The sequence below is a fragment of the Trichomonas vaginalis genome, chromosome V, assembly GCF_026262505.1.
Source record: "Trichomonas vaginalis G3 chromosome V, whole genome shotgun sequence".
NCBI classification, from domain to species: Eukaryota; Parabasalia; order Trichomonadida; family Trichomonadidae; genus Trichomonas; species Trichomonas vaginalis.
The window spans coordinates 30,562,389-30,589,608 of record NC_067207.1 but is presented as its reverse complement, the minus strand read 5'-3'; the positions used below and the strand labels follow the sequence as shown (position 1 = coordinate 30,589,608).

Sequence of the window (27,220 nt, the reverse complement as noted above, 5' to 3'; positions counted from 1 at the left end):
TGTAGAAATAATTACATATAGGATTAGTATCAATATGAGAATAAAAAACATATTTATATAAATTTACAAGACAGCGTTAATACATGCTTCAGGAGATTCATGAGTACGGTTCGTTCTTGTTCTAGCCAAATCACAAATAGTTTTCAGCTCATTCTTGAGCACATCTACCAAAATTTGGACAGATGGCTCTTGAACATTTTCAAAACCTTCCTGGACCAAGTTCTGTGCTATGAATGCCTCAAATGACTGCGTAATAAACTGTTCCGGGGAGTGTTTTGGCACTTCAGAAGTGACATTCATGTATCCAAGGGGTAAAGCTTCCTGATCTCCATTGGAGAACATCATATCGGCCAAGGAATATTCATCGAAAGCGTCCTTTTGCTCTGAACCGAGTCTTGCGGCCAATCCTAAAGGAGTCATGACAAATAAAGCTCTGTCACCAATACTGAGGGTCATTTGGTTGGCCAGAGCGTCTCCTATGACACCTTCCCATTGGGTTGGGTGGTCTAAAACTGGAGGAAGGTTCAATTCCCAAAGAATTTTCTTCATTTCAACAAATAAGTTGGATAATGACTGTAGAAGTTCGCTATCGAGTTCTATTTCGGGTAATTCGAATTCGAATTCAGGATATTTCTCAATTAAAGAAAGAAATTCTGACACATTTTCAATTTTGAGATCTCTGAGGTAAGAATATAGTCTAGTAACAACTAATGATAAACGTGGATCTGCTTGAAGAAGAAAATCGTCGATTGTTATATATAATTCGCGTAATTGAGGATATTGAAGGAAAAGCCATGGTCTTGAGTTCTGATAATATGCATCACATGCAAGTAGAAGTGGAACCATATCAAATTGAAACTCGTTTTTGTATATCCAAGATTGATTTTCGAATTTCCAATTTTCATCTTGGGACAAAATATCGTTAACAATCTGTGATGTAGCTACGTTCATCATTCTTTCTTTTGGAGTAAATGGAATTACGTCTATTGATTGCTGATGTGCAAACCAGAATTGTTCTATCATTGGGCTTAGAGCTGCTTGAGGGAATTCTGCATCAGAAAGCTGAACATGAGCACATAATTTATGAGCTTCGAATGAAATGCTTGAAGGAAGATTATTGACTCTATTCCAAAAATCTGCTTGGTTTTCAGCAGAAATAATCCATTTAAAAGAGTCTTCAAATGGAACACTCTTCTTAAGAAAGACAATTATAGATTTGGGAACGTCGAAACGTTGAGGTGCTGAGTATTCAAGATCGACTTCCTCCATTTTGTGTTGGAATTCACATTAGCCAATAACAACATGAATACAAATACAGAAAGAATTATATAATAAAATCTATTTTGGCCAATTCCAAGTAACTGAAATCAAATTATTTTCTAAATTTCAGCGATTTAAGTTAATATAGTATCTACTAGAGAAATAGAAGCCGATTTTTAAGTCTTAAGTCTTGATTTCATAAAATTGTGTCTGAGGATATCTTAAGTTTAAGGTTATAAGATTAAACAAAGAATATTGTACAGTAAGGATGTCGTTTTGGGGACAATTGGGGATCCGACCAAATAATTTTGGAAGTCTGGGGGACATGTAAATTGTCAAACATATTTGTAAAGTGTCAAATCAGTATCCTTGAAGATCCTCTCTATAACATTGTGATTATAGTACTATATGATTTATGTTTATGCTTCTTATATGCTTTCTTGAAAAAGAATATTTAATAATTTGATGATCTCTAAAATATATATTTCCAGTCAATATATCAGGATATTATTCTTGTATTTCATAATTTTTATGATTGTTAATGGCTTTCCTCTATCTGTAATTGTTGTGTATGGTTAATCATTATTAATCTTTAAGTCCTGAATTGAGTTTCTCAAGATTTAGTATCCTATATCACTTATCTATGTAATATCTTTTCAACTACAACTTATTATGTCGGTATTGATAAACCATAAACAATACTACAGATCGATTTCATTAGCACAATCATATTTACTGAAATGCGTATAGAAACTAGTTTTTTATGTCTAATCAATACTAAAAGCTATATGTTTAAAGATGTTTTGACAATGGATAAATAATTTAATTTTTATTTAATGCAATCGATTGTAAGAAATGAATAACTTTAGATTCATATTGTTCACAATAACCAAAAGTAGTAAAAGCAAGACATTAAAAAAATCGAAGTCACGTTTTCCCCCGTCCCCCATGGGGGATGGGGGAAAACGTGACATTTGGGGAAAGTTTATAGTCTATATTTTATTTGGTTTTGTGATAATATGATATAAATAAGCCATTTTCTGCATATAAAGTAGAGCAAAAAACTGGATTTTGAGGAAAATGAAAATTAAATATGCTCAAAATTAAAGAAAAAGGTCGAAAATCGCACGAGAATCATATTATAATATCATGTATATGTTAAATAAATGATAATACTAAAACTTTATTCCTTGATTATTTTTTGACAGTTTACTAAAAATCTCTGACATCTCGAATTTATCTTGTCACTTTTCAGTTCCCCAGCGTCCCCCAAGTGGGGGACGCAATTGTCCCCAATGGGGACAAAACGACATGCTTATGTACAGCAAGATTTAACGGGTTAAAATATAAAAGTTTGTAAATTTGATAAGACAGGAAATGTGACATCTATGACAAATGTAACAAAATCTGAGATTTCTCAGCAATCAGCAAGCACAGAAAGATACTATTCTTTCTTTAAAGCGGACATAGATCAGCCCAAGGTAAGAGTTTTTAAAAATGATGATAATTCGAATATTCGAATTGAGCAGCCAAAGAGGTCGAAGATAAATTTAGAAATTCCAGAGGAACAAGTAGTAATCCCCTCGAATTTCAATGGATTTCCTACAGAAATTAATGAGTACGACAGTGATCATGTTTCAGAAGAAAATGAAGTTCCATTAGTAATGGAAACCCAAGATGCTGCTGAAGCCGACCTTATTCCCATGGCAGACTCCGAAAATATGAAATCATCTGTAGAATTTTCCGAAACAAAAGAAGAAATTAAATTTACTTCTCTACCTTTGCGTGATTCTGATCAGTACCGTTATAGCTTTGCGATAGATTCTGAGACTCACATTGTTATTTGTGATATATCAACAAAAACTACATTTAGCACTGGTGAGAATGATCCTGTTCATGAAACACTTTCTACAGCGAATGTTGGCCAAAATGTATGTTATTTGTGCTCAAATTCCACTGGAAATTCGCTCACGTTTCCTGATGGTCAAAAACATAGCACTTTAATACAAAATCCATTCAGCATCATGACGGATCCACGAAATCCTAACGTCCTTTTTGTTTTAGATATGGAAAATACTTTATTTGCAACAAATTTCAAAAAAACCGTAAAATTACATCAAGGAGTACAATCATTCGATGTTTCGAAGACCTACATAATGCTCAAACGCCAAAATACCATCCAGATCTATCTGAGGAACGATTTTTCGCTCGAAATTTTGGTTTTCGAGATTCCTGCAGAAAATGATCATTTCTATGGTGTAAACAACAAGTATTTAGTAGATTATTACGGTAACACTGTTTCTCTGATTTATATTGAAAACAAAACGAAAGAAAAAGAATTTTCCGAAATCAAAGCAATTACTAAGACAACAGACTTCGTTTTCTTATCAGAACATGCTATACATACTATAGATTACACGATTCCTTTAGAAACGGCTGCAGATGCTGTTTTTCTTCATAAGGAAAATTCATTTGTTATTTTAAGGTTTTCAGACGGAAAACCAGATATTTACGAATACTCATTAACTGACGAGTACAAGAAACAGATAGAAAACCACAGAGATACACTTTTGAAGAAAATAAATTTAATTTCTGAAGAAGATCGTTCGAAAATGAAAGAATTGATAGCAAATGTCGTTTCAATAAACAACAAATACCTCAATTACCATGCTCAATTGCTCAAATCCATTCAATCTCCCGAAGCTTTGATTGAAATTTACAAAAAAGATCCAGTTTCAGCTTTTACGTATTCCATTGGACTCCCTCCTTTGTTCTTCTTACGCCTTGCTTCCGATGGCCGGCTATCTGCTGTCCTTGGCCAAGATTTGATAAATTCAGATCTTTCGTCACGACTAATACCAAATTTCACGTATTGCTTGACATACGGAGATCGTAATACCTTTGTTCCTTTGATTTACAAAGCAATTTTGCTGATAAATCCATGTGATAAACAAAATTGCAAAAAATTTTTGCCAAATTTTCTTGAAGTCATCTTAGATATCTACAAACAGGCATCGCAGTCATCACCTTACTTCAAAACACTGAGATTATTGTCACATGTCGCCATGTCACTAGATTATTAATTTATTTAATAATTTTCTTCCACTGACACAAGAATTAAACTCATAATCTTGAGTTTCGCATTGTCCTTTCACTAATTGTGTGAGTTGAATGGTTTAAACGCGTTATAACCATTTGATTCTCACAATTCGTGGAAGGAAAACGGAAAACAGAAGATTTTAGGTTAATTTACAAACAATTGGTCGGAATTATTAATAAATTACATTCAAAATTTGAAGAAAAAATTATTTTGAAAAAATTTCAAAAAAACTGACAAAATTATACAAAATACATGGAAACTATGATTTTATAGGAACAATACAAAGGTTGTCTCTCAAAATTTTTTTGGTATTTTTTATTAGAATTTTATTTGACATTTTTTATGCGGAAAGCTGTTTAGGTATTAATAGACTAACAAGAAGAAGAGTATATTTTTGGATATTTGGAAAAAATAACATTATTTTTTTCAAATTCAATGGAATTTGTACAAAATCATGAGTTGGTAGTTGAAGAAGCGAGTTTTGTAACAGTTAAATTTGCTTTTGGGATTAGTTTGCGTTTTATTTTGCAACGATGTTATTTATTGACTACAATGAGGAAGTAAAATTGATAGCCAAAGGGGAAGGAAAAATTTTTGAAAAAGAGGAAGTAAATTTTGAATGCATTACTTACGGCTTTATTGTTCAAATATTAATGGCCACATATAAAGGAACAATAATTTCATGAATAAAAATTAGATTTACCAAATGTGATTAAATTTCTTTCATTTTAGAGCATCATTGTTTCCTCATTTATTAAAACTTTGACAGGTTTGTTGTGCCTTTGACAGGTTTGTTGTGCCTTCGACGGCTTTGTTGTGCCTTGGACGGCTTTGTTGTGCCTTCGACGGCCTTGTCACAATAGCGACACATTTTTCGCGGGACTGTATTGTTTTGTTTATTGTAATGCTTTGCATATCAGATTCAATGATTCTCTTGAAAAATATGCAAAAATTTTCTTATTTTTGACTTCTCATTACTAACTTACACAACTGTCAATCAAATAAAAATGGATTCGAACAACTTTAAATTCAGATCAGATTTGACTAAAAACAATTGATTAATACAACAAATTTATTATTTTTATTTTTTTTTATGGATCTCCAAAATAATAATCATAATCGGTTTTATACATTGCTAAAAAGCTATCTCTACATGGCTCTGCATCTTCTTTAATTTCCATTTGGGATATAATTTCTTCATAAGGTAAGAAATTGACAATACTATAACCATTAGAAACTAAGTCAGATATTATTCGAATCAATCTGGAATTGGTATCAATACTATCACAATCATCAATATAATCAAATATTTTTTCCCAAATTGAAGAACTAATCTTTTCATATTGACTTGCATCCATATAATCGAATATAGTAAAGATTAATGATATTATTCCTTCTTGAAGTATATATGGTTTCTCATCAAAAGTTAATAATTCATTTATAAGTGTTGAACGCTCTAAAATATCTTCTAGAATGCCTGGATTGTATTGAATAAATGCTCTAAGTATTCTCATACCTAATTTTGAAAATGTTTTATCGAAATTCAAAATTATTTGAATATAATTGTCTAAAATGAATACATTTGAATAATCTTTGAACTTATAATTAGATATGCATGCTTCTGTTAATATAAGGCCATTTTGAATTGCTCTTTTCAGTTCAATTATATCATCGGGAGAAATATCTTGGGAATTCTCTGGATTTTCTTCATTTTCAATAACAATACCTATCTTGTTCATTATCCAGTCTATTGATCCGAACACATCTTCGATAAGAAAATCTTTATATTTTTGAAATCCTTCTTCTCCTAAATTGATGATAGTGTAATAAAGAACATAGAATGCAACTTGATACTTATGAAAACATATGAAACTATGTGTGCATTCCATTAAAAAATCTTCAATTTCCGTAACCGGAACATTATCTACCAATATTATTATTGTGTATCCAATATTATCAATCATTTCACTTGTGTCTTCATCAATAAATGATAAACTATGGAGAACATGAATAATATATCCTAATCCATCAATTTTTATGAATTCTTCAATAGCAGAACTGTCTCTCTTAAATATATAATAAATAAACTCAAATAGGCTAGAAGTTACATTGGTGTTATTGTTATCAGCAAAGATATCGGAAAAAATCTCGAAAATGTTTGTGTTTTTGAGAATTTCTACAACTTCCTCATATCTACAAATTAAGGATGACAATATCAACAGTGAAACAGGTCTAGTTTCTATACATTTCGTCAGTGATTCCAAATAAAATGGAACTTCTTTATATAAATCTACTTGAGTCAGCAAAACAGACTTTTCCATGATCATATTTCTGATAATATTGGTGCAGGAAATGTATTCAGGATATTTTCCATTTTCTAAATAAACATGAGCTAATTCTAAATTTGATGTAAATTCTTTGATTTCATCTTCTGTCACATTTGATCCTTTATTATCAAGAATCGCCTTAGTGAGAGGAGATGATTGATCAGAATCTGTTTCATCTTTATACATAAATGAACAGACTAATTAAATACAAATTGCTTATTATAAACATAATTCGCAGATACAACATGATACAAACAGGGAAAACATTAATAAGAAATTTGTTTCAAGATTTCTTTTAAATATACATGAAATACTAGAAATTTAGAAGATACTCCAGACGTGATTAACAAAACTCATAATCTTATCAACATAATCTAAGAAACAATTTAATTCCAAATTCAATATCTGATAGTTTATTTGAATTTCATGCGAAATCTATCACAGTACAGCAAGAAAATTAAATTCTTATTCAATCAATGCTATTTTAAATTAGACAAAATTATTTCCGATTTGAAAAGAATTTTTGAAATAATTTAAATAGTTTACACGGAAACATTTTTAATTCAAATTTGTTTTTTAAAAATAATAAATATAGATTTAAAAAGCATGAAGACCTTGAGGGATTGGATAAATTTCTTGCAACTGTTGTTCGAGTTTTGCGATCTCCTGTTCGGATCTTTCCAAATCTTCCTTCTTGACACCGAGAATTCCAGGTTCTGTAAGGATTTGCAACTTGTTTTCTGTTCTGCGCATGTACTGGTCACCCTTGAGCTTGTCGTGAACAATCTTTGCAGCCATAACAGCCTTGACATCATCGAGATCTGCAGAAATCTTCTTGTTTCTATCTCCAATTGCTTGAAGACTTTCTTTATGATGGCGCATTGCTTCTTTCTTGTCCTCTGGCATGTCACCGAGCTTGGAAACAGCGTCGTCGAGCTTCTTCTGGTATTTCTCAAGTAGATCATTAAGAATGTCGTGCGCTTTAGCATCAGAAACATCGATATAATCTGTAATCGCTTTTCCGCACTTTTTGATCGATTTGTTGATAGAATATTGAGCGCGGCGTTGTAATTGTTCGTTGCTTGGTGCATCTTTGGCACGAATGGCTGCTTCTGTCAAACAATCGCGTTGTGTGTTTAATGTGCGGTTTAAATCATCAATTTGAGCCTGCTGGCGATTGAGTGTATCACGCACTTTACGGAAATCTGTTTCGCGAGCCTTCTTTGACTTCAGGAAGATGTTATAATAATCTTGGTCGATATCACGAAGAACTCTGTTAGTTTCACCAACGAAACGGGCGTTAAAGCCATCAAGGTAGTTACGTGTATTCTCGTAAATGGAAGAAAGCGACATTCCAGTGTAGAAATTGAGATTTTGTTGGTGAATTTGTTCGTTTCCGAAAATTTCGAGATATTCATCTTCGCTGAGTTTATCAAAGTTAAGACGAAGGATAAGAGGAACACCGGCAGCTGGAGATTTCTCTAATTTCTTAAATACAGTTGGAATAAGTAAATCTTGGTCAACGCCCTTCTGTTCTGCCTTTGTAAGAATGTAGTAGATCAGTTGTGTTGGGATATCTGTGAAGTTTTCTTGCTGAATGTAATAATTTATGTAATCAATGATGTGTTCAACAGTTTCGCTGAAATCCTCTTTATTCTTGATCTGGTCAAGAAGTACTTGAATGGCATCCTGATCTGGAACATCCTGCAAACGGAATTCTTCGATCTTTCTTTGACAGTATTTCTGAAGGAATGGAGCACCCCATTCTGTAGCGAGATCGAGAAGTTCATAAACTTCATCGGCACTTGTATGGCAGGCTCTCTTTTGGCAAGCAAGAACTAAAGATAAGAAAACTGAAGGCGTGGTTTCATCTTCGACTGTATATTGCTCTGGATGTTCTGCATAGATTTCTCTGAACTTGTCAGAAGCCTTTGCAAAGAGTGGAGCATCAATAGGATATACCATATCATGATATCCCTTAGATCTGTGGATGAGAATATATGGCTGATGAACACAGTTTTTTTCTATGAATTCTGAAACAGTTTTGACGAGTTCTGGTGTTTCCCAATCTTTTGCAATTTTAAGTAATGGATAAGCAGTGTTTTCTGTAACTGTAAATCTTTTCTGTTGGCAAGAATCTACGTAAACTGCAAAAATATCTGGATTATAGTTCGATTCGAATTTGTATGATTTTGGATTTGTCATAAATTCTCTCTTAAACTTCATAGATGATTGGCAAAAGAGAGCAGGATCAACTGTATACTTTCCTACCTCTTTTTCCTTGTTTGTAAGTGTAATTATGTATGATTCAGTCATTTCAAAAAAATTTGTTAGCCGTTTAGGAAGCGTTATTACATCTAAGTGATTTTTATTCAACAATCAACTTGTACATAAAATGTAAAAGCTGATTTCTTAATTAAATATCCCTCAAACTAAACAAATAAACTAAATTTCATCTAAGCTTTTCCAATATTGTTGAAAATATAATTCTCTTCTATAATAAAAACATATTTTTCATTTTATTTGGAAATTGAGTAGCATCGTATTTTATCAGTCTTGAGATAACGTGATATTGGAATAGAAGAGTCAAAGATTTACTTGTCAAAATGAAAATCAACACGATTTTTAGGATTTAAATGAAAATAGGATCGTAATTTTTTCTCAAGATTTCTCATTTCTTTATTTATACTGTTTGTTCTTTGAGATACAACTCAAATATTCTATATTATGAGCAATTAGTGCAACCCATAAACTAAAAATGCCAAATAATTATAATTTAAAAAAATTACAATTTCAATCATTTCTAAAAAAGTGAGTTGAGCATGGAGAACAAGCACATTTGGACTTATGCAAACATTAAATGATATCGCTAATAGTAGTGGTAATTTTAGTACATTCTTGTCTAGATGCCAAGAAAGAAGGAACCAATTATACCGATTTTTCCTAATTTGATTACAACTGCACACTATACAAGTATGATCTTCAAAAATCATATTTTCTTCAATTTTGAGTTGTCCAAAAATTAGAACCTCAATTTCAAAATTCCAACAATCAAATTCTTTTTAATAATTTCGGTCTAACAACAGTAAAATTAATAAAATCTGTGACAGAACCTTGAATTATTCTACTGTTTTTAGGGAAAAAATTTTTGTTGCCATCGTTTCGACCTTCTTATAGTCCTAACGAAACATGAAATAAATAGAGATCATTTTTCATTCGCGCCATTTTTTCATCTCAAATCCGGGCAGATTATTCTATGAGCTCTGTTAAATTTTATTTTTTTGTTCACTTTACAAAAAATTATTGCTAATGATTAATCAATCCTCCGTCGCACTGAATTATATAACTAACGAAATCAATCACAAATACGAAACTCTATCATCTCATGTTCGAGAGACACTGATTTACGCTTGTAATAACTTCGTTAAGGGTCAAATTTCTTACGAAAATGCTAGACAGATCTATCAATCAGTCGATTCAGATATTTCATTTCTTGTTAAACTTCAGCGCATATTAACGATCGAAAATGAACCTCTTCCGACTCCTGAAACACTTGCTTATTCCTCGAAGCGACAATTTGGAGTCCGGAAGAAAAGCTCTCCATGGACAGAGATAGAAGATCTTCGACTTGTAGCAGCTATTTTTAGATATGGTGCTAAAGATTGGCGCCAAATTGCAGAATTCGTAGGAAATGATAGATCTTCATCACAATGCAACCAAAGATGGTGCAGAGCTATAGATCCTAATATTTCACACACACCATGGTCATCTGAAGAGGATGCTCAGCTACTGCGCGCCGTTGAGATTCTAGGAAATAAAAATTGGTGTCAAGTTGCTAAAATTATGAATCGAAGGACTGACCTCCAATGTAGATATAGATATCAGCAAATTACAAGAAAGAATAAGAATATTCCAGACAAAAACTCTGATCAGCAATCACCAGAATCCGATGAAGAAACACCGAAAGCCACTACACTTCAAGAAATTGCCACACAACGCAGAAGCTCAATTACAATTGCGCCATTTGTATTTCCACCGGCGCCTTCAACTATTCCTCATATATCAGAAATTCCTTACTTTTTAGACACATCGATGACTCCACGGAAAGACATGAATGTCCCAATGCTACACAGACTTCCGCCTCTCATTTACAATCGAACAAAAACTCTCGCTTAGCCTGATTATTTCCCTTTTTCAGCTCATAACCGCCATTTATTTTTTGTGAGGTTTATATTTTTAACACCCCTCAAAACGAAATATCAGGCCATTCAAAAATAATTCAATGCAGTTTTGAATGGGTTTGAAATAATGTTTTGTATATTATACTATCTTCTCGTTTATTTTTGTTATTTAAACTGTTTTTCTAATAATTCCAAATTTGAAATGTTTACTTTTTATCTCTCTGAAGTTTATATTATGTCTTAATTAGAACTATAGCCTGAGCTAAATATCCAAAATTTTCAATATTGCTTATAAACAATATTCAAAATTGTACGATAAAAGATTTCAATGTTCAGAAAGTTTTAATATTCTCAATATAAACCAACGAAGTTAACTTGCGTATTTTCAAAAGTTTATCATATTGTCATTGTATTAATTAAGGATGTCAATTCGGAAAATTGTTTTCATTTTAGGAGAATATAATTTTCCTTTTCGAAAATTTAAAAAGTGAGACGCGCAGGATTCGAACTTTTTTAAAAGTTGATTTAAATATATTCTAGTGTGGATTCTAAGGATAATATCATATTTAAAATAAGAATATACTAGTTTAGGTGGTATAATTTTTTTCGATAAATTTGAGAGGATGTACGTTTAGGACATCAAAAGTGTCAATTCGCTCAGCGAAAGCTGAGCTAGCTTCGTTCTCGAAAGAATAGGGAAGGAGTGAAAGAGAGTGATACAGATGTTGACACATTCATATCATTTCAACAAATTTTGATCAAATTGAAATTCAATGAAATTCAATTCACTTCATATCCTTCAGTCAGTACATTGACATCCTTCTACATCACAATGATAACTCATGCATCAATAGTTCTACAACTAACTCAGAAAAAACAAGATTTTTCCTTCCAGCTTACAGCTTTTAAAAAGTTTCGATGATAAAAATCACTCTACTCTTGTTTATCGATATGTTGTGATAGTAGGTAAACGTATTCTTATCGATATTAATAAAAATATTTTTACGAAAATCTGAACCAATTACAGAGTTATTCATAAAGTTTATGATAACTGTAATTACTTCATCTTTGTTTTATATTTGAATAAACAATTTAATTTAATTTGCATAATTTTTTTTAGTTGAAAGAGAGGAAACTTAGTTGAGTTTGTATTATTTTTATCGTTCAATTCATTGTATCAGTGAGTGATCCAGATATTTAAGATATTTAGAAAAAATTTATTAATTTGATGAACAAATTTTAATCAAAATAGCAAAAATCTATTTGATAGCTGTAAGCAAATAATAATTTCTATTTCAACCAAAATCACTTATTTTCATCTAAACGTATAAAATTGTCAATTTTATGAGAATAAATTTAAAATCTCATGAAATATAAAGGAGAGTAATATTTTTCAATTTTCTTTTTTTCTTTCTCTCAAATATTTTCTATTGGGAATTTTCTTGTTATCAAAAAATAATTTTAATATTTGTTTATTTCATTACATACAATAAAATTTTAAAAACTCTATTTCTTCTCAAGAAAATTTTTTTCCTTCATATGAAGAAACATTTTGTTCTCCATTTGATGCTGAGTCTAAATCTCGATTTTTGAATTTTCTTCTTTCCAAATTTCTTTTTTCCAAATTAGAAGTTTAATTCAAATTTTCAATAGTTTATATATTTTCTCAAACCGTCTTAGATTTTCTCACTTTTTAGGGATTTTCTCTCAAAATATACAAAAATAGTAATATCAATACATGTGTCTAATATACTTTAAAACCATCGTGACAAAATTCAAAAACGAAGAGTTTTTCTCTCCAAATTTTTTTCAAAATCAAAAAAATGAGATAAAAAAATACGTTTGGAAAATTCATTTTTAGCATTTTAGGAATTTTCTCACTTTTCTTCCAAATTGACATCCTTATATTAATAGTTCAATTATTTTATAAACATCGAATTTGGGAAAGATTTTGATAATCTTATTTTACATCAAATACTTTGTACTCTTCTTTTGATCGTAATCAACAAAATTGAATGATAAACTACGTTTTTTTGTCACCTTTTATTATTTATTCTGAATAATTTTTTCGTACGGAATGTCTAAAATTTAATGAATAATACAACAATAGCTTAAATAGTTCTTTATTGAATACATGAGTCAAATCATCACGATTTTTTTGCATTTTCCCACTATTTTCAGGATTTGGAATATTTGTTCATTTTAATGCCCTTTCTTTCCCCACTTTTATTGAAAAGTAATGCTAGGAGAGTTATGATTTGAATAATGTGAGAGTTTCGAAGCCGGTAGAAAACAATTTCGATTCTGAATATTTTATACATTCCATGAATTAACCACATTGTTTTTAGTCATATTGGCTCTAGTGAAACATGATTTTATGACCCGTTTATCGCTTGTAGATACAAAAAATGATTTAATTCGAATTTTGATATAATCGATATCAATTAGATTTTGGCGAGGTAGCATATCATCTTCATCTTCTTTTACATCTTTTTAGTTTGCTTTCAAATCATTACATCTATATAAAATGATATTCTTCTTGAGATCTTTCTTTGAACAAAAAGTATCTCTAATATTGAAGCTCCAATACATTTACATATTGTACCAAATCGATTCTCTGTTATATAACTTCAAAAATATCAATATTATATAGTATATTGGAGATTATTTTGAAAAATATATGCGAATAATATATGAATCAAGAATATAACATATAATATGGCTATTGTATTCTCATATAAGACATTCGCTAATTCTCTCTCGCAAATATTAACTATAATTCATGAATCAAACTGCTAAATAAGCGGATAACCATAGAAACGAATATACACATCTCAAAAATTCAATTACATGGAATGATGTGCAATGTCAAAGCAATTCTCAGCCCGAAAAATATTCATTGATCGAAAATATCCATTTTTGGATAGTTCATATTCAATTAATGAAATTAAATATGCATTGTATATAAACGAATCAATCTAAATCTGAGAAACCATATGCAGATCAAAATTGATTTTTAGAAAAAAATCACCTTATTTTGACACCTTTTAACAATATCGATGGAACTCACTAATCAAAAGCTTATTAATAGGATTCTTGATTAATAAATTGAATTTAATCGTAAAAAATTTACAAAATCATTGAAAAAGTGTACAATTAAATATTCAAAATTTTGTAAACTGCGAAATATTTTTGACATCGATTAAAAAACGGATATTAAACAATAAGAAACAATGAGAGAGGGTCAAAGTTGCTATTTGTCACTTTTCCACAAGAATATAATGGGGAAAAAGTTATCATATAGTTGATCTCATTCACTGAGGTGAGAGATGCATGTAGTGTAATATGTAATGGGATAAACAGTGGGATTGGTGCTCTAAGTCCTAGGTTCGAGACACATTGGATTCATTTTTCTCCTTTTTATTGACGTAAACTATTCAATTTTTGTGTTCTCCATTCAAATTTCAGAATTTTTTTTGCAGATTTCACGCTACATTCGAAGTTACCTTTTGTAACAACCACCACTGCCTACGAAAGACGAAAGTGTGTCACGATTTCACCCGGAAATCCGACGGTTGTTTAAGAGTATGCACTTTTGTCACCTACTCTAAGAAACAATGCGATCTTCAGTAAAATCGATTTCGTCAACAAAAAAGAATCCTAGAACAGCTCGTGCGAAAGCTTCAAATAATGATAGTAAGCAAAGTGCTGCAGTTCCAGTATTAAACTTAAATTTTGAAGCAAATCACATTCCTGCAAAGGATATCAAATCTGCTCGACCTCAAAAAACATCAACAACTATTAGTACAAGATTATCCAATACTAGAATTCGTCCGAAAGAATCGAAAATTACTTCTAAAATTCAGAAACCGACGGATCCTATAATTAAAAATGCTCCAATTACTGCTGATGAAGCCAAAAAGTTGTATTCGAACATGCTTACATCATATGAAATGAAAGAAATCGATAGATTTGAAGAAATTTATTATTTAGGACAATATTCAAAGAAAATTCAGCCTAAGAACACGCCAAACAATAATTACGGATATGATGATTCTACACATCATCTCAAGATCATTATTGGAGATCATTTTGCATATCGTTTTGAAATCAAATCGATTTTTGGAAAAGGAGCCTTTGGAGAAGTTATTTGCTGCTTAGACCATAAAACTCATAAACAAGTTGCCCTTAAAGTTATTGTTAATACACAGCAAATGCAACAACAAGGAAGAGTAGAAGTTTCAATTCTTCAACATCTTAACCATGCAGATCCAGATTACAAGAGCGGTGTTGTTCAAAATATGGATTCATTTATGTTTAGAGATCATGTTTGCGCTACTTTTGAAGTTCTTGGCAAAAATTTATATGAATACAGTCGTTCTATCAGATTTAATCCATTTTCAGCTCGCCAAATCAAACTTGTTGCCAAAAAAATACTTTCATGCCTTGATTTCTGTCATCAACATGGAGTTATTCATTGTGATTTGAAACCAGAAAATGTTGCTTTTATTCCTGGTTCTACAGTTAACAGCAGGATTCTTGACTTTGGCAGTGGCTGCTTCAATGGCTATGCCAAATTCGAGTACATCCAGAGCAGATTCTACAGAGCTCCAGAAGTTGTTTTCGGAATTCCTTATGGTCCTCCAATGGATATATGGAGCTTTGCATGCATAATAGTTGAGATGTTGACAGGAAGACCACTATTCCCTGCTGCAAATGAAAGCGAGCTTGTTGAGATGATGTTTGAAGTTTTAGGAATTCCTGACAAAGAATTAATTGATAATTCTTCCAGGGGTCACGTTTATTTCGATGAAAACATGAAACCAATACATAAAAATCCAAAGAAAAAGAAGAGGACACCAAAATCAGTGTCTTTGAGATCAATGCTCAGAGTTTTTGATCATGATTTGCTTGATTTACTTGAGAAATGCTTTTCTTATGACCCAAGCAAGAGAATTACAGCGCAAGAAGCTTTACAACATCCATACTTCCAGACAAAGCAGAAAGCAAATGTTCCAATAGCAAGAATTTCTTCAAAAATTGTTAGTATCAGATAAAATTGTTTTTGTTTTGTTATATTTATATTGTTGCGAAATAAAAATGTATGTTCTTTCATTTTCATCACTTCTCTGATTAATTAGATCTTATATTTCAATTTCTCCCTCAATTCATTTATGGAACACTTGTCCTCACACTATTATATAGAAAATATCATATTCAAGCAAATTTTTAAATTAAATGGTAATATCATTCAATTCATCAAATAAAACTCTCAGGGCAAAGGATTCAAAACATATGGGAAAATCAAGTTTTAGTTAAAAATAAGAATAAGATATTAAATAACAAATATCGAAATACAATTACATCATAAAAATTATTCGGTCTGGTTATGCACTTAATTTCTTGATCACATGACGATATGACGTGAAAATCTATAGTTCCAACATAAGTTTTCAATTGATAACCAGCATACGCAACATTGCTCTGGCAATTTTTCAAGTCAACAGTCCCAGTGCCTCCATTTAGCAACAATGGAGTATTAACAAATACTGAATCCTTAATAGTAGGTCCAGCTCCATAAACGTAAAATACAGATTCATGTGATTGCCCATTAATGAAGTTACAAAATGAAAATTCATGAGAAACATAAAATAGTTCAGCATAAGTATAGTCACCACATTCACTACAAAGAATATGTGATGCTGTGGACCCATCCCGTGACGATATCATGGTGAAACCACTAGCACCAAAATATGAAAATGATTTTGTTGAATTGAGATATTTTAGAAAAGTGACATTTTGATCAAAAACTAGTGTGCTATCTCCGCATTTATCAGAACTAGAACCACATTTATGTGCGGAAATAATTTCGCAGTGTGTTTCACAATCTTTAATGTAACCGCAGTTTCCATAATTTGAATCTTTGTGTTCTTGAACAAAACATGTTTGGACATAGAGATTTGTTAGATTACTTTTTGCTTTGTTTAGTAATATAGCACCACCATAAGCTTTGGCTATCCATTTTTCGAATTCACAGCAATATATCTTTACAATGCTGTTGGTGAGACGAAGAGCGCCACCATTTTCTGTTGTTGAAATGTCTGTAAAAATTGATTGAACAACTTTAGTTTCATGATCACCGAAGTTCAATCACTTATATATCTTTTATATATAATGACAAATTTTAACTATTCACATTATATTTTACTCGATCTTGTGAATATTCCAAAGCAATTTTCATTATCGAATGCTTTTATAAATCTGAATATAGCTGATTACATTCGATATTGAAATAATGGTAAATCAACATAAGAAATTCTGTGTTCACATGGCGCAAATTTAACTTCTTGAGCAACATTTAATAGAATTATATTTTTAAATAATTTGAGATGTACATGGGAATTAGTTTTATGTATATTGACTAATTTTGTTGATGGACAATTGGCGATTTGATCTCTGATTATTTGCTTTATCATAAAATCTTATTTCAATTCAATTTTGAGAGAGAAGGCTGAATAAAGATTCATATTTTATGAATTGTTTACAATCAGTATACACAGGTCGTTCTATCCATTGAGATTCTTTAAAAAATGACTTATAATATTTAAACGTCAATACAAAATTGTTTAATCTACAAGTATAGAGTTATCAAGATGAGAATAATTGCGTAAAACTTGTTCTTCGAAGGCTTCAACTGTTTGGAATGGAGATAATAAAATTAAGTGGTCGCAAGTCCAAGATTGGATTCTGTTTTCACATTTAATATAGTTCATTCCATCAAAAGAATACCTGGAGATGGCTACAGTGTATTTCACTGTTCCCCATGTCGTAAAAATGTCAGAACCGGTAGTAAGAAGGAAAAACTTCCGGAGTGTATCAGTTTCGTTTTTGGCTGACTCATAATACCATTTTTCAAGAGCTTGGTAAAAGATTTGTTTTGCTTCGTTGAATTCTTTCATATTTTGAGAATTTTCTTGAAGCCTTTGGTCTTTTCCATCAGCTTTGTTATTTGTAACTATTGATTCATAGAACTCGACCTCAAATAAATTCTTATAAAAGTCTAATGAGAGTTCTTTGATGGGACTCATGATTTTCATCAAGGCAAAAAGGTTTAGTTTCTTAAATGACTCGTAAAAGTTGGATTTCTCTAGTTTGGACCTCAATAATGAAATGTTTTTTTCTAATTTCGCAGGAAGAATGTCGGGACGGAACTTAAGCTTGAAGCCATCATGTAATGCTATCAAATAATCAGCGCGATTGCCACAAAAAATTAAATTTTCTCTTAATAATTCTTCTTTGTCGGGTTCTGAGCCTTCGTTAAGCATTGCGGAAGTTAAATTGCCATCGTACAGTAAGGATTCGTGCACTAAGTTCTCAGGGGATTTCTTTTTAATGTATTTTTTCGTAAATCCGCACCTAAGAGCTTCGTAGACCCAAAAGTGTAAGTTATGGGATATCTCTATCTTGAGATTCGATAAGAAACACTTCAAAATTACAACTCCGAGACCATAAGATATAATTTTTTGATTTTCAATGTAATCTGGTTCAGTTCCTTGGTTATTTGGAAGGGCAAAGTTATGGTCAGGCTCAAAATAAGCAGTTTGCTGAAGAAAATTGAAGTATTCCCTGATTACGTGTTCTAACATGCCAGTTCCTTCAGCTGAGCCCATATCGATGGGAGGAACCTTTAAGTAAGTATTATTAAGAAGGGCTTTTTTATCAGAAAGGAAGAAATATGGCAAATCTACTAATAATTGCAAACCTCTCTGAAAAACATGATCAGAATTGTATTGATCATCTTCCCACTTAGGTATTGAGTTTTTGAGATTAAGAAATGGCTTGTTAAAATCATCGTCTACGTTGATGTTGAAATAATCTTGAGAATTAAAATGACATTCGTGTGGAACGAAGAGCATTGGTATTGCAAATTTCTTTGAAAGTAGTGTTTGGTATTTTGGTAAGATATTTGGGCAGTCTTGATTCAATTGGCAAAATATTTTTGTAAATTCTTGAGAATTAATATGAAATATATCTATAAATAAATTAAACATGTTCAGTATATTGGTTAAATTCTTGTTAATAGCAAATTGGAGCAACTTTACACCCATTTGAGTTGTTTTCTGAAAAAATTCGGGAAAAATGTCAATTGCTAAAGTCAAATCGTATGGGTTATCTCTCGCTATTAGTAACTGAATAGGATGATTCTCATTTGCTTCAAAATCTGGATCAAATTCTCGATTCGCCATGAAATATTTCAAAACAATCGGACTTTGTGTTTGTGCACATTCTATAATATCTTTCTCTTTGATAAATTGCCGTGGTAATATATTATTTCGTAATAATAATTTAAATATCAAAATAATGAAAGAGGTTTTAGACTGAGAGTCAAGACCATCGTAATATAAAAGATATGAAAAGAATCCATGCCTTAGTAAATCTATCAGAAAATTAGGGCATAGCTGAATTGTATTCATTAATTTTCGCCATTGCGCTGATTTTAGGTTTTCTTGAAGCACCACATATAGCTTATTAGTTTCGGCACTCTTTTCAATGTGAGCCTTGAATGCATTGGCACGATCCATTTTGAAAAGCTGCCAATGAAGTCAAAAACGTCACTTTTCACATTCAATTTTATTTGATAACTCTTGATGATTCCTTATATTGATACCAGAGAGTGAGAATTGAAATTTTAAAATTCTGATGTAATGCATTCGTTCTCTGAAGTTGAAAGAAGCTGACTTCAAGTTATTTTTCAAAATCATTGATATTATGGGGCCGTAATCCGCATAATTGACGTGATTTGTGCCAAATACTTATTATTCTTTGCTAAATTCAAGATTTAATTTACAATACTTGCAGTATAACATATATTTCATGCACTGATTGCAATAAAATACTTTTAATCGAGCCACAAATAAGGCATGAATTAATTATTGCAAACAAAAACAATCATTATCTATAAATGACTGTTTTTGATTCCACTATATGAAGAATCAGAAATAATTCTTCTCAGCTTTGTTCCACATGCTCCAGACAGATATTAAAGATGATTTCTGACACACCGTAATATATAAATATTATAATTTCCATTCTATTGCATTGTATTTCATATTCATATTTCATAATATTATTTTTTTTCTCATTCAATCTTAATAGTTCTTTTCCAATATGCCATATCCAAACGTGTTCATCAGATTTTATATCTTAGAGTTGTATTGAATCATACCTGCATGACTGATATATTCATTATTGCCAAATTCTAATTTTACTACACCTGATCTTCCATGAGAGTTCTGCCAGCCAAAAACGCAATATTGGTTATATGATATTGCCATGATGAGCTATACTAGTGCACTATTATTATATTTAGCAAATCATACTTGTAGACATCATAGATTTTTTTTAATATTTCATTCGTTCGGATTTTTTTTTTTGAATAAAAATAAATTGGTCGGGATTGTTAATTTGATCAAAATGTTCAAAACAACACATAAAGAGGTGATTATTTTTCAAATAAAATCGAAAATTAATCAGATCATATATTTTGCTCATTTTGTGGTCGTAAGTCCAGCTTTCAACCACAATTTTCATGAACAGGTGATCTTTCTATACACAGATTAGTGGCCAGTAAGTACTCATCATTATAGTGTTGTATTTCATAATTTTGATAATTAATATTATCAATAAATTCCATATCAGTTCGATTCCATTTGTTCATCTAGTGGTATTCGTGGAAGTACATCGATTCATATCGGAACTACTCATTTTCCTCTCAATTTTCCGATGGAAAATCACACAAAAATTTTTAGCGGTGAGTTCTCAATGGTTATAAGATTGTAATTGAATATGTCGATATGTCTTAAACCGCCTTTTATAAAAACGTGCATATTTGTTCAATCAAAGAGCCCTAAAACATGTGAAAACCGAAACTACTAGAGCAAGCGCTTATGAATTTTAACTCAAATTTGCAAATTTCGTTGCCCGTGCAAATCTCATAATTGAAATGAATTCGTTTTTAACAATTAATATTGCTCTAATAATATATCAAATTATACATGGCACGGCGGGCGCAAAAAGTGACAAAATAGAATACCTATGGTGGCAAGACAAAGGAAACATTTTTGTAAGGCAAACATTATATCAAATACCTTTACTTTGTAATAAGAAATATAATTATCACGAAATTACAAATAAATATTGTTTAATATAATTAATAGCAAAATTCTTTTTTATTATTTCCCTTAAGACCTTACTTATTAAGTATACGTATAACAAGCTTGTACTGCATGTATTAGTTAATAGAACAAAAGAAAATGAGCTCAAATGAAAAAAATTTTCATGCTATTTTGGAAATATGCATATTCGAAGTATGAGAGTTGTAAACACTGAGAATTTTAAGCTTTGGTTGATGATAGTCTTTAATTTTTCTTGAAGTAGTAAATTATTTGATATGAAAATTTAATGGCCAGCATAATCAATCGTGCGTTTCGTTTCTTGATTGAGAAACGATGATTGTGTGCTCATGAATTATTGCGTCTGACAGGTTATGATTATGGATACCTGAAATTAAGCTTTTATGGGAAACATCACCGAGCGCCATTTGGCGCCCCTAATGCTGTTTCTATCGGTATGATTAAGGAGCTTTCTTATGCACTTTCATCACTTGAACTTGAACGCTACAAGATATATGCCCCCCTCCCAATGGGAGGTGGGAGCAAAAATTGAAATGTTTACATTGATTTTTGAATACTTTACAAGCACCCCTCCCAGTGGGCGCGGGCGCAAGTGATCGGGTCAAAAAAAATCATAAAAATATTCAAAATTGCGATTTTAATAGATGTTTAAGAAGTAAATTTATTAATAACTATATTTCATAGTACAAAATGTGTTCAATCTCTTCGTAAATCATTCAAAAAAATCAAAAGAATTTCCAAAATTCAATTTTTTTAGTAAAATTTATATCTTTTTCTATCGTCTCCTCCCCACCAGTGGGAGCCACCGGAGGCGCGGGCGGCGCCGCTGGCGCCAAAAAAGTAGCGCCCATCGTGCCATGTATATATCAAATTAATATAGCATATTGAACAAAATTTAATTCAAAATTTCATTAAAATCTTTATCTCTCAATTTTATTCACAGTCTGCCATTTTTTCTTTGAAAAAATTTGGTTGTAATTATATTATATTGAGAATAATGCATTCAGTAATATTATGATGATTTGTAATTTCTGACAACTATTGAATTTTGAAAGATTTTAATTACAATTCAATGAATATAGTTCCATCATAAAAATGATTGCTTCGCTTGTAATTATTGTTCAGTCAGCATCTTTAAACTTCAGCTTACATGATCAAACAGTAGGAACTTCAAATATCTCTTCAAATGAAACACGCTACGTATTTTATTTCCCATGCGATAATTATTCTCATTGTACATCATATGAAGTAATTCTTCCTAAAGGAAGATATAGATTAGAAGTATGGGGAGCTGAAGGTGGAATGATGTACTCATCTAAGAGAGGTTATCGATTTTGTAATTTAATCGTCGTCGTTATCGATTTTGTAATTTAATCGTTATCGTCTTTTTCTAAACGTGCATTTTTACATTAAAAGCAATGCAACTCCAAAATTAATTGGTATTTAGACTTTAATTAGGTGCAGACAAACGAAATGCAGTCCAAATATTTTGGTGATATATGAATTACATAAATTTAGGGAAATTGAAATTATATCTTTTTAAATTTCTAGGAAAACAGATTTATAGAATTGTTTAAGTCATCAAAATAATGCAGACTTAGGTCAAATTTTCCAAATTTAATCATTTGCAAGACTTTCAAGCGACTTCAAAATGTCGAAATATAAGTCCAAAAATAAAATTACGATTACAGTCTATCCTCAATTATTATCACGCTAATTATTGAGTGACCCATGCGTTCGTATGTATGTAATACCTTTTAAAAAGGAGATGAGAGAGATAAACTACATTTACAATTTAAATCTGATGTATTTACTTGTTACATTTACAAATGTAAATGTTTCTCGTAATGTTTACATTTTGTAAGTATAACGAATAAAAATGACGCACTTTTTTACAAAGTCAAATTATGCGATACAACTTTACTTGTTACATTTACAAATGTAAATGTTTCTCGTAATGTTTACATTTTGTAAGTATAACGAATAAAAATGACGCACTTTTTTTACAAAGTCAAATTATGCGATACAACTTTACTTGTTACATTTACAAATGTAAATGTTTCTCGTAATGTTTACATTTTGTAAGTATAACGAATAAAAATGACGCACTTTTTTTACAAAGTCAAATTATTGTTCGATTTTTGCAGCTTGTAAACGATTAATTGTATAAAGCAATTGATATTAGCACGATATAACTGAATAATTCTAATATTGAAATCAAAAGCCCTTAAAATATCATGATATTTTAATTTCATAACAAATCTAGGAGACTATTTGATGAAAACATATCCGATGTGGGTTTTTGTTGTATTATATAACTTGTTATTGACTTCTTAGCTTTCCAAATTTTTTTCGATAATGAGAAAACGAATGAAAAATCAACATTTGGTCCATTTAAAATTTGATTTGTTTACATTTTTTTACTTTTTGAATTTCAATTTATATTTTCCTCAAGAAATACTTTAGATTTTAAGAAACTAAATCATATAATCTACTAAGAAAATATATTAAATCCTATAATACTCAAAGTTTTGTGATAAATCAGATCTTTTTTATTTTACTTTTATTATGTTTTTGCAAACTTAAGGTCCTCACTAGGTAAAACATAATACTCTTTGAAGTTAAGTATTTTCACAAAGAGAGGACCAACAATATCAAAAGATTGAATAAAGATTTGTATTATTTTATTTATTTTTAAGAACATGTTTAAGAACCCTCATTATCTCCACGAATATTGCATATTTTTCTATTCTAAGACCACCAAAATTACGTTTTAATATAGAAAATAACATATTTATGTGATGCTAAAGTCGAAGTCCTTAAAAAATTAGTGTTAAACATCCTATTGTTAAATAAATTTTTTAAAAACCTTAATAGGATAAAAAAAAAGAATTTACACTCTCTCACTTTGAAAACGTAGAAAATGCCAATCTATTGGTATACATTTTAGTTTTGTTAAGTTTACAAAACGATTACTCTAGATTTTAAAGATTTATCAAGAATTTAGAGAATATCCTTCTCAAAACAACTTCAATAGCGAAGGATTAGTATTAAATCGGATTTGTAACATAATTATAGTACATTACAATACAATTTCTCCGACTTTTAAATATTTTTGAAATATTTACAAAATATGCTCTTTCTATCATCGATACTTTAATACAGAGCAAATTTAGTAAATGTCATCACGTTATTTTTTCATAAATCGTTTTCGAACTTTTGAAATATTTATTTTAAACCAGTTTTCTACATTTAATATGTGAATTATATCAAAAGTAGATGGGCGATACTTGTAAATCTATTTAAACTATTAGTTTGCTATTATTGAAGAACTTTATAATTTTTTTTTCTTATGTATGGAATTAAAGATAATTTTGCCGATTCCAACTGGTTTTTCTATATGAGTTAAATATGCCAAGTGAAATCGGACTTGCCAATATTGTAAATTGAAGTATGGACTATATATCGATTTTCATTGATTGATGAATAACTCGGAGTAATGTAATTGTTGATAATGAAAAATAGTTTTCAATTGCTGGTAAGGGCCAATGTATGTTCAATAGCTCCGAAAGCAAAAAATGCACGTTTAGAAAAAGACGATAACGATTAAATTACAAAATCGATAACGACGACGATTAAATTACAAAATCAATAATGACCCCTCATCTAATTCAGCAAATCCAGGAAGAGGAGGATATGCAAGAGGAATAATCAATTTAACATCACCTACAAAAATATTTATTCATTTGGGAGGATCTACACCAAGAAGAAATGACAGTGAAAAGAGGATAATTTATGGTGGATATAATGGCGGAGGAATGAATATAAATCCAGAGGGTAGCATTCAAAATGGTGGCGGTGGTGCAACAGATATTCGCATTGGAAATGATGATTTGTATTCTAGGGTAATAGTGGCTGGTGGTGGAGGGTCAGGAGGTGTTATTTTGAATGGAAAAATGAACATTGGAGGCCCAGGTGGTGGTATTACTGGAGTATCTGTTGATTTGTTTTCATTAAACGGAGGAACTCAAGATTCTGGAGGATATTGTTCATATCAATCGCATTCAGGAAGTTTTGGTTATGGTGGCAATAACAGTTTCCAAGGTGGAGGTGCTGGGGGTGGCTGGTTTGGTGGTGGGTCTGCAGATCCTAATTCATTTGAATATTTAGGCTCCGGAGGTGGTTCTGGATTTGCTTATAACTATACATTTCATCCAAGTTTCCCATATAATTTAGATGAAAGATATATGCTTTCCAGAACAAATTTGATACCTGGAAATGAGAGTTTACCTGAATATGATGGATCCTATAGCATTGGTCATCATGGACATGGAGTCGCCAAAATAACTTTATTGTTACCTCCCAAAAAGACAGAGTTCATTGATCCATATCATGATAGATTTTTTCGAGTTATTCGTAGACGATAAATGCATGAAAAGACGAGAATATTTGTTCTCCTTAACTGTATTGACATTTGTATAAACCATGTAGCATTGATTCCATTTGTTTTCTTATTTATTTAATTTTAGAGTGTTAACTATCCCCATATATTGTATATTTTGTAGATATTGTAAATTATATCTAAAAAGTTAAGTTTTATAAAAATAATAAAAAACAATTTTTAATTCTGATTACAAAAGTCATTAACAGCGTCCATGATGAACTGAGAAAGACTAACAATTGCAGATCTATCGCTTTCTTCTAATTCTTGGATAGTTTGAACAGTTTCGTTTTCAATCAGAGTTCCTATGAAAGAAAACGCTTCATCTTCATTTATCATCACACAAATGAAGTTAAGAATTGCTTCAACAAGTGGAAGCTCTCCTCCTTCGAGAAATTCTACAAAATTTTCCCAAATATGTGGATTTAAAGCCTCCATTCTTGTTTCAAATGGAATAGCAAGCAATATATTGAGTATCAGCCATAGAATTTCTGATTTTACTGATTGATCATCTTCTTCCAAAATATTCATGAACAAATTCCATTTTTCTTGGCCAACATAGTTAGCAATGTCTTCATCACAGTCCGCAATGATGTTATTTAGGAACCTTGCAGATAAAATTCTGATATCTTTGTCTTCATTTTGCAAAAAATCCATTCCTACAGCAATTAGGTCCTTAAATATGCGGTAGAGAGTAACAATTCCTTCTCTGTATACTCTAAATGTCGAAGAAGTCAAAAAGAAAAACGATGAAAAGATTAATCTGTTATTTTCTGAACTTAGGAAGGCCAAAGCTGCATGAGGAACCTTGGTATTACAAATTATTATGTTTGAATTCTCTTCTGACACTAATGACATGTAAGAATACGACATTAATGCAGAAAGATGGGTTTCTGGGTCTTCTTGCGTAATAAATATATCAAGTAACTGCCATATAACAGTTGCATTACGTTTTGTGCACCCTGTTTTCAAGAAATTCGTCAATCTTAAATAATTATGAGGATGAATTTCAAAATTTTCTGTAATAAACCTCAAAATATCGGTCCTTGAAGGCAAGGAATGCCCATTCATCTGATATCCGCGCCTTCCTGTGACTGGATCTAAAATAATGTACCTTAAAACTGTTTTTGCGAGATATCTGAGGTTTTCTATCGAAAAAGAAGGTAATATTTCAAGACACAAGTCGAAAAATCCTAGTCCAAAGAGGCAAACTCTTGTCAAATGAGAGCCAACTAAAATTTTTCGAATTAATTTGAGAATTAGATGCCTTAATATTTGAGAATCTGACTGTATACAGTGTATTATAAAGACATATAATCCTTTTTTGAACGCATTCATTATTGCTTCTTGTGATATTGAAATTATTTGTGTAATTTGTGAAAAATCTACGGTTTCTACATCACATTCTATGTGCTGAAAGACTTTTGTTAGTAAATCTGATTGAACAACGAGAAAATGAGCAAAATAAGGACCGAACTCTGAAAGGAAGTATTCTATTCTATCAAAAATAGGACTTTTAGAATCCATTCTCGAATTTAATTCATTGTATATGCTGTTTTTTATATCATCTGTCATTGGGTCTTCAAGTAGTTCACAATCATCGAATTCTCCTACGACATCAACTATTTTAAAGTTGCCCGTATTACTATCTATTGATTTCTTTGCATAAAGATCACTAACTTTTGAAGATACCTTTTCAATTTTGTAATCATCCATTC

The 27,220-nt window shown here is 30.9% G+C and overlaps 9 protein-coding genes across 9 annotated transcripts, besides 3 other annotated features; 4 read left to right on the top strand and 5 right to left on the bottom strand.

Moving 5' to 3' along the window:
* Nucleotides 1–28: 28 nt before the first annotated feature.
* On the bottom strand, nt 29–1,274 carry TVAGG3_0431780 (uncharacterized protein; the record flags this gene model as incomplete). The annotated part of the gene is made up of 1 exon (XM_001313173.2): nt 64–1,269. The coding sequence occupies one exon, from the start codon at nt 1,267–1,269 to the stop codon at nt 64–66; it is 1,206 nt and encodes a 401-aa protein (XP_001313174.1).
* A 1,358-nt stretch (nt 1,275–2,632) lies between these two features.
* On the top strand, nt 2,633–5,064 carry TVAGG3_0431770 (uncharacterized protein; the record flags this gene model as incomplete). The annotated part of the gene is made up of 1 exon (XM_001313172.1): nt 2,649–4,343. The coding sequence occupies one exon, from the start codon at nt 2,649–2,651 to the stop codon at nt 4,341–4,343; it is 1,695 nt and encodes a 564-aa protein (XP_001313173.1).
* Nucleotides 5,065–5,311: 247 nt separating this feature from the next.
* Nucleotides 5,312–6,955, bottom strand: TVAGG3_0431760 (armadillo (ARM) repeat-containing protein family; the record flags this gene model as incomplete). Its single annotated transcript, XM_001313171.1, has 1 exon — nt 5,452–6,873. One exon carries the CDS (start codon nt 6,871–6,873, stop codon nt 5,452–5,454), a length of 1,422 nt encoding a protein of 473 aa, XP_001313172.1.
* A 277-nt stretch (nt 6,956–7,232) lies between these two features.
* On the bottom strand, nt 7,233–9,003 carry TVAGG3_0431750 (ankyrin repeat domain-containing protein 49 family; the record flags this gene model as incomplete). The annotated part of the gene is made up of 1 exon (XM_001313170.1): nt 7,285–9,003. One exon carries the CDS (start codon nt 9,001–9,003, stop codon nt 7,285–7,287), a length of 1,719 nt encoding a protein of 572 aa, XP_001313171.1.
* A 931-nt stretch (nt 9,004–9,934) lies between these two features.
* Nucleotides 9,935–11,940, top strand: TVAGG3_0431740 (snRNA-activating protein complex subunit 4 family; the record flags this gene model as incomplete). The annotated part of the gene is made up of 1 exon (XM_001313169.1): nt 9,997–10,863. One exon carries the CDS (start codon nt 9,997–9,999, stop codon nt 10,861–10,863), a length of 867 nt encoding a protein of 288 aa, XP_001313170.1.
* Nucleotides 11,941–14,446: 2,506 nt separating this feature from the next.
* Nucleotides 14,447–14,476: a mobile genetic element.
* Nucleotides 14,477–14,485: 9 nt separating this feature from the next.
* Nucleotides 14,486–15,925, top strand: TVAGG3_0431720 (dual specificity protein kinase family; the record flags this gene model as incomplete). The annotated part of the gene is made up of 1 exon (XM_001313168.1): nt 14,486–15,925. One exon carries the CDS (start codon nt 14,486–14,488, stop codon nt 15,923–15,925), a length of 1,440 nt encoding a protein of 479 aa, XP_001313169.1.
* Nucleotides 15,926–17,485: 1,560 nt separating this feature from the next.
* On the bottom strand, nt 17,486–19,462 carry TVAGG3_0431710 (uncharacterized protein; the record flags this gene model as incomplete). The annotated part of the gene is made up of 1 exon (XM_001313167.1): nt 17,495–19,450. One exon carries the CDS (start codon nt 19,448–19,450, stop codon nt 17,495–17,497), a length of 1,956 nt encoding a protein of 651 aa, XP_001313168.1.
* A 2,923-nt stretch (nt 19,463–22,385) lies between these two features.
* Nucleotides 22,386–22,592: a mobile genetic element.
* A 1,912-nt stretch (nt 22,593–24,504) lies between these two features.
* Nucleotides 24,505–24,722: a mobile genetic element.
* A 157-nt stretch (nt 24,723–24,879) lies between these two features.
* TVAGG3_0431680 (glycine-rich protein family) lies at nt 24,880–25,488 on the top strand (the record flags this gene model as incomplete). The annotated part of the gene is made up of 1 exon (XM_001313166.2): nt 24,880–25,488. One exon carries the CDS (start codon nt 24,880–24,882, stop codon nt 25,486–25,488), a length of 609 nt encoding a protein of 202 aa, XP_001313167.1.
* Nucleotides 25,489–25,682: 194 nt separating this feature from the next.
* TVAGG3_0431670 (armadillo (ARM) repeat-containing protein family) lies at nt 25,683–27,218 on the bottom strand (the record flags this gene model as incomplete). The annotated part of the gene is made up of 1 exon (XM_001313165.1): nt 25,683–27,218. One exon carries the CDS (start codon nt 27,216–27,218, stop codon nt 25,683–25,685), a length of 1,536 nt encoding a protein of 511 aa, XP_001313166.1.
* Between the last annotated feature and the right edge of the window lie 2 nt (nt 27,219–27,220).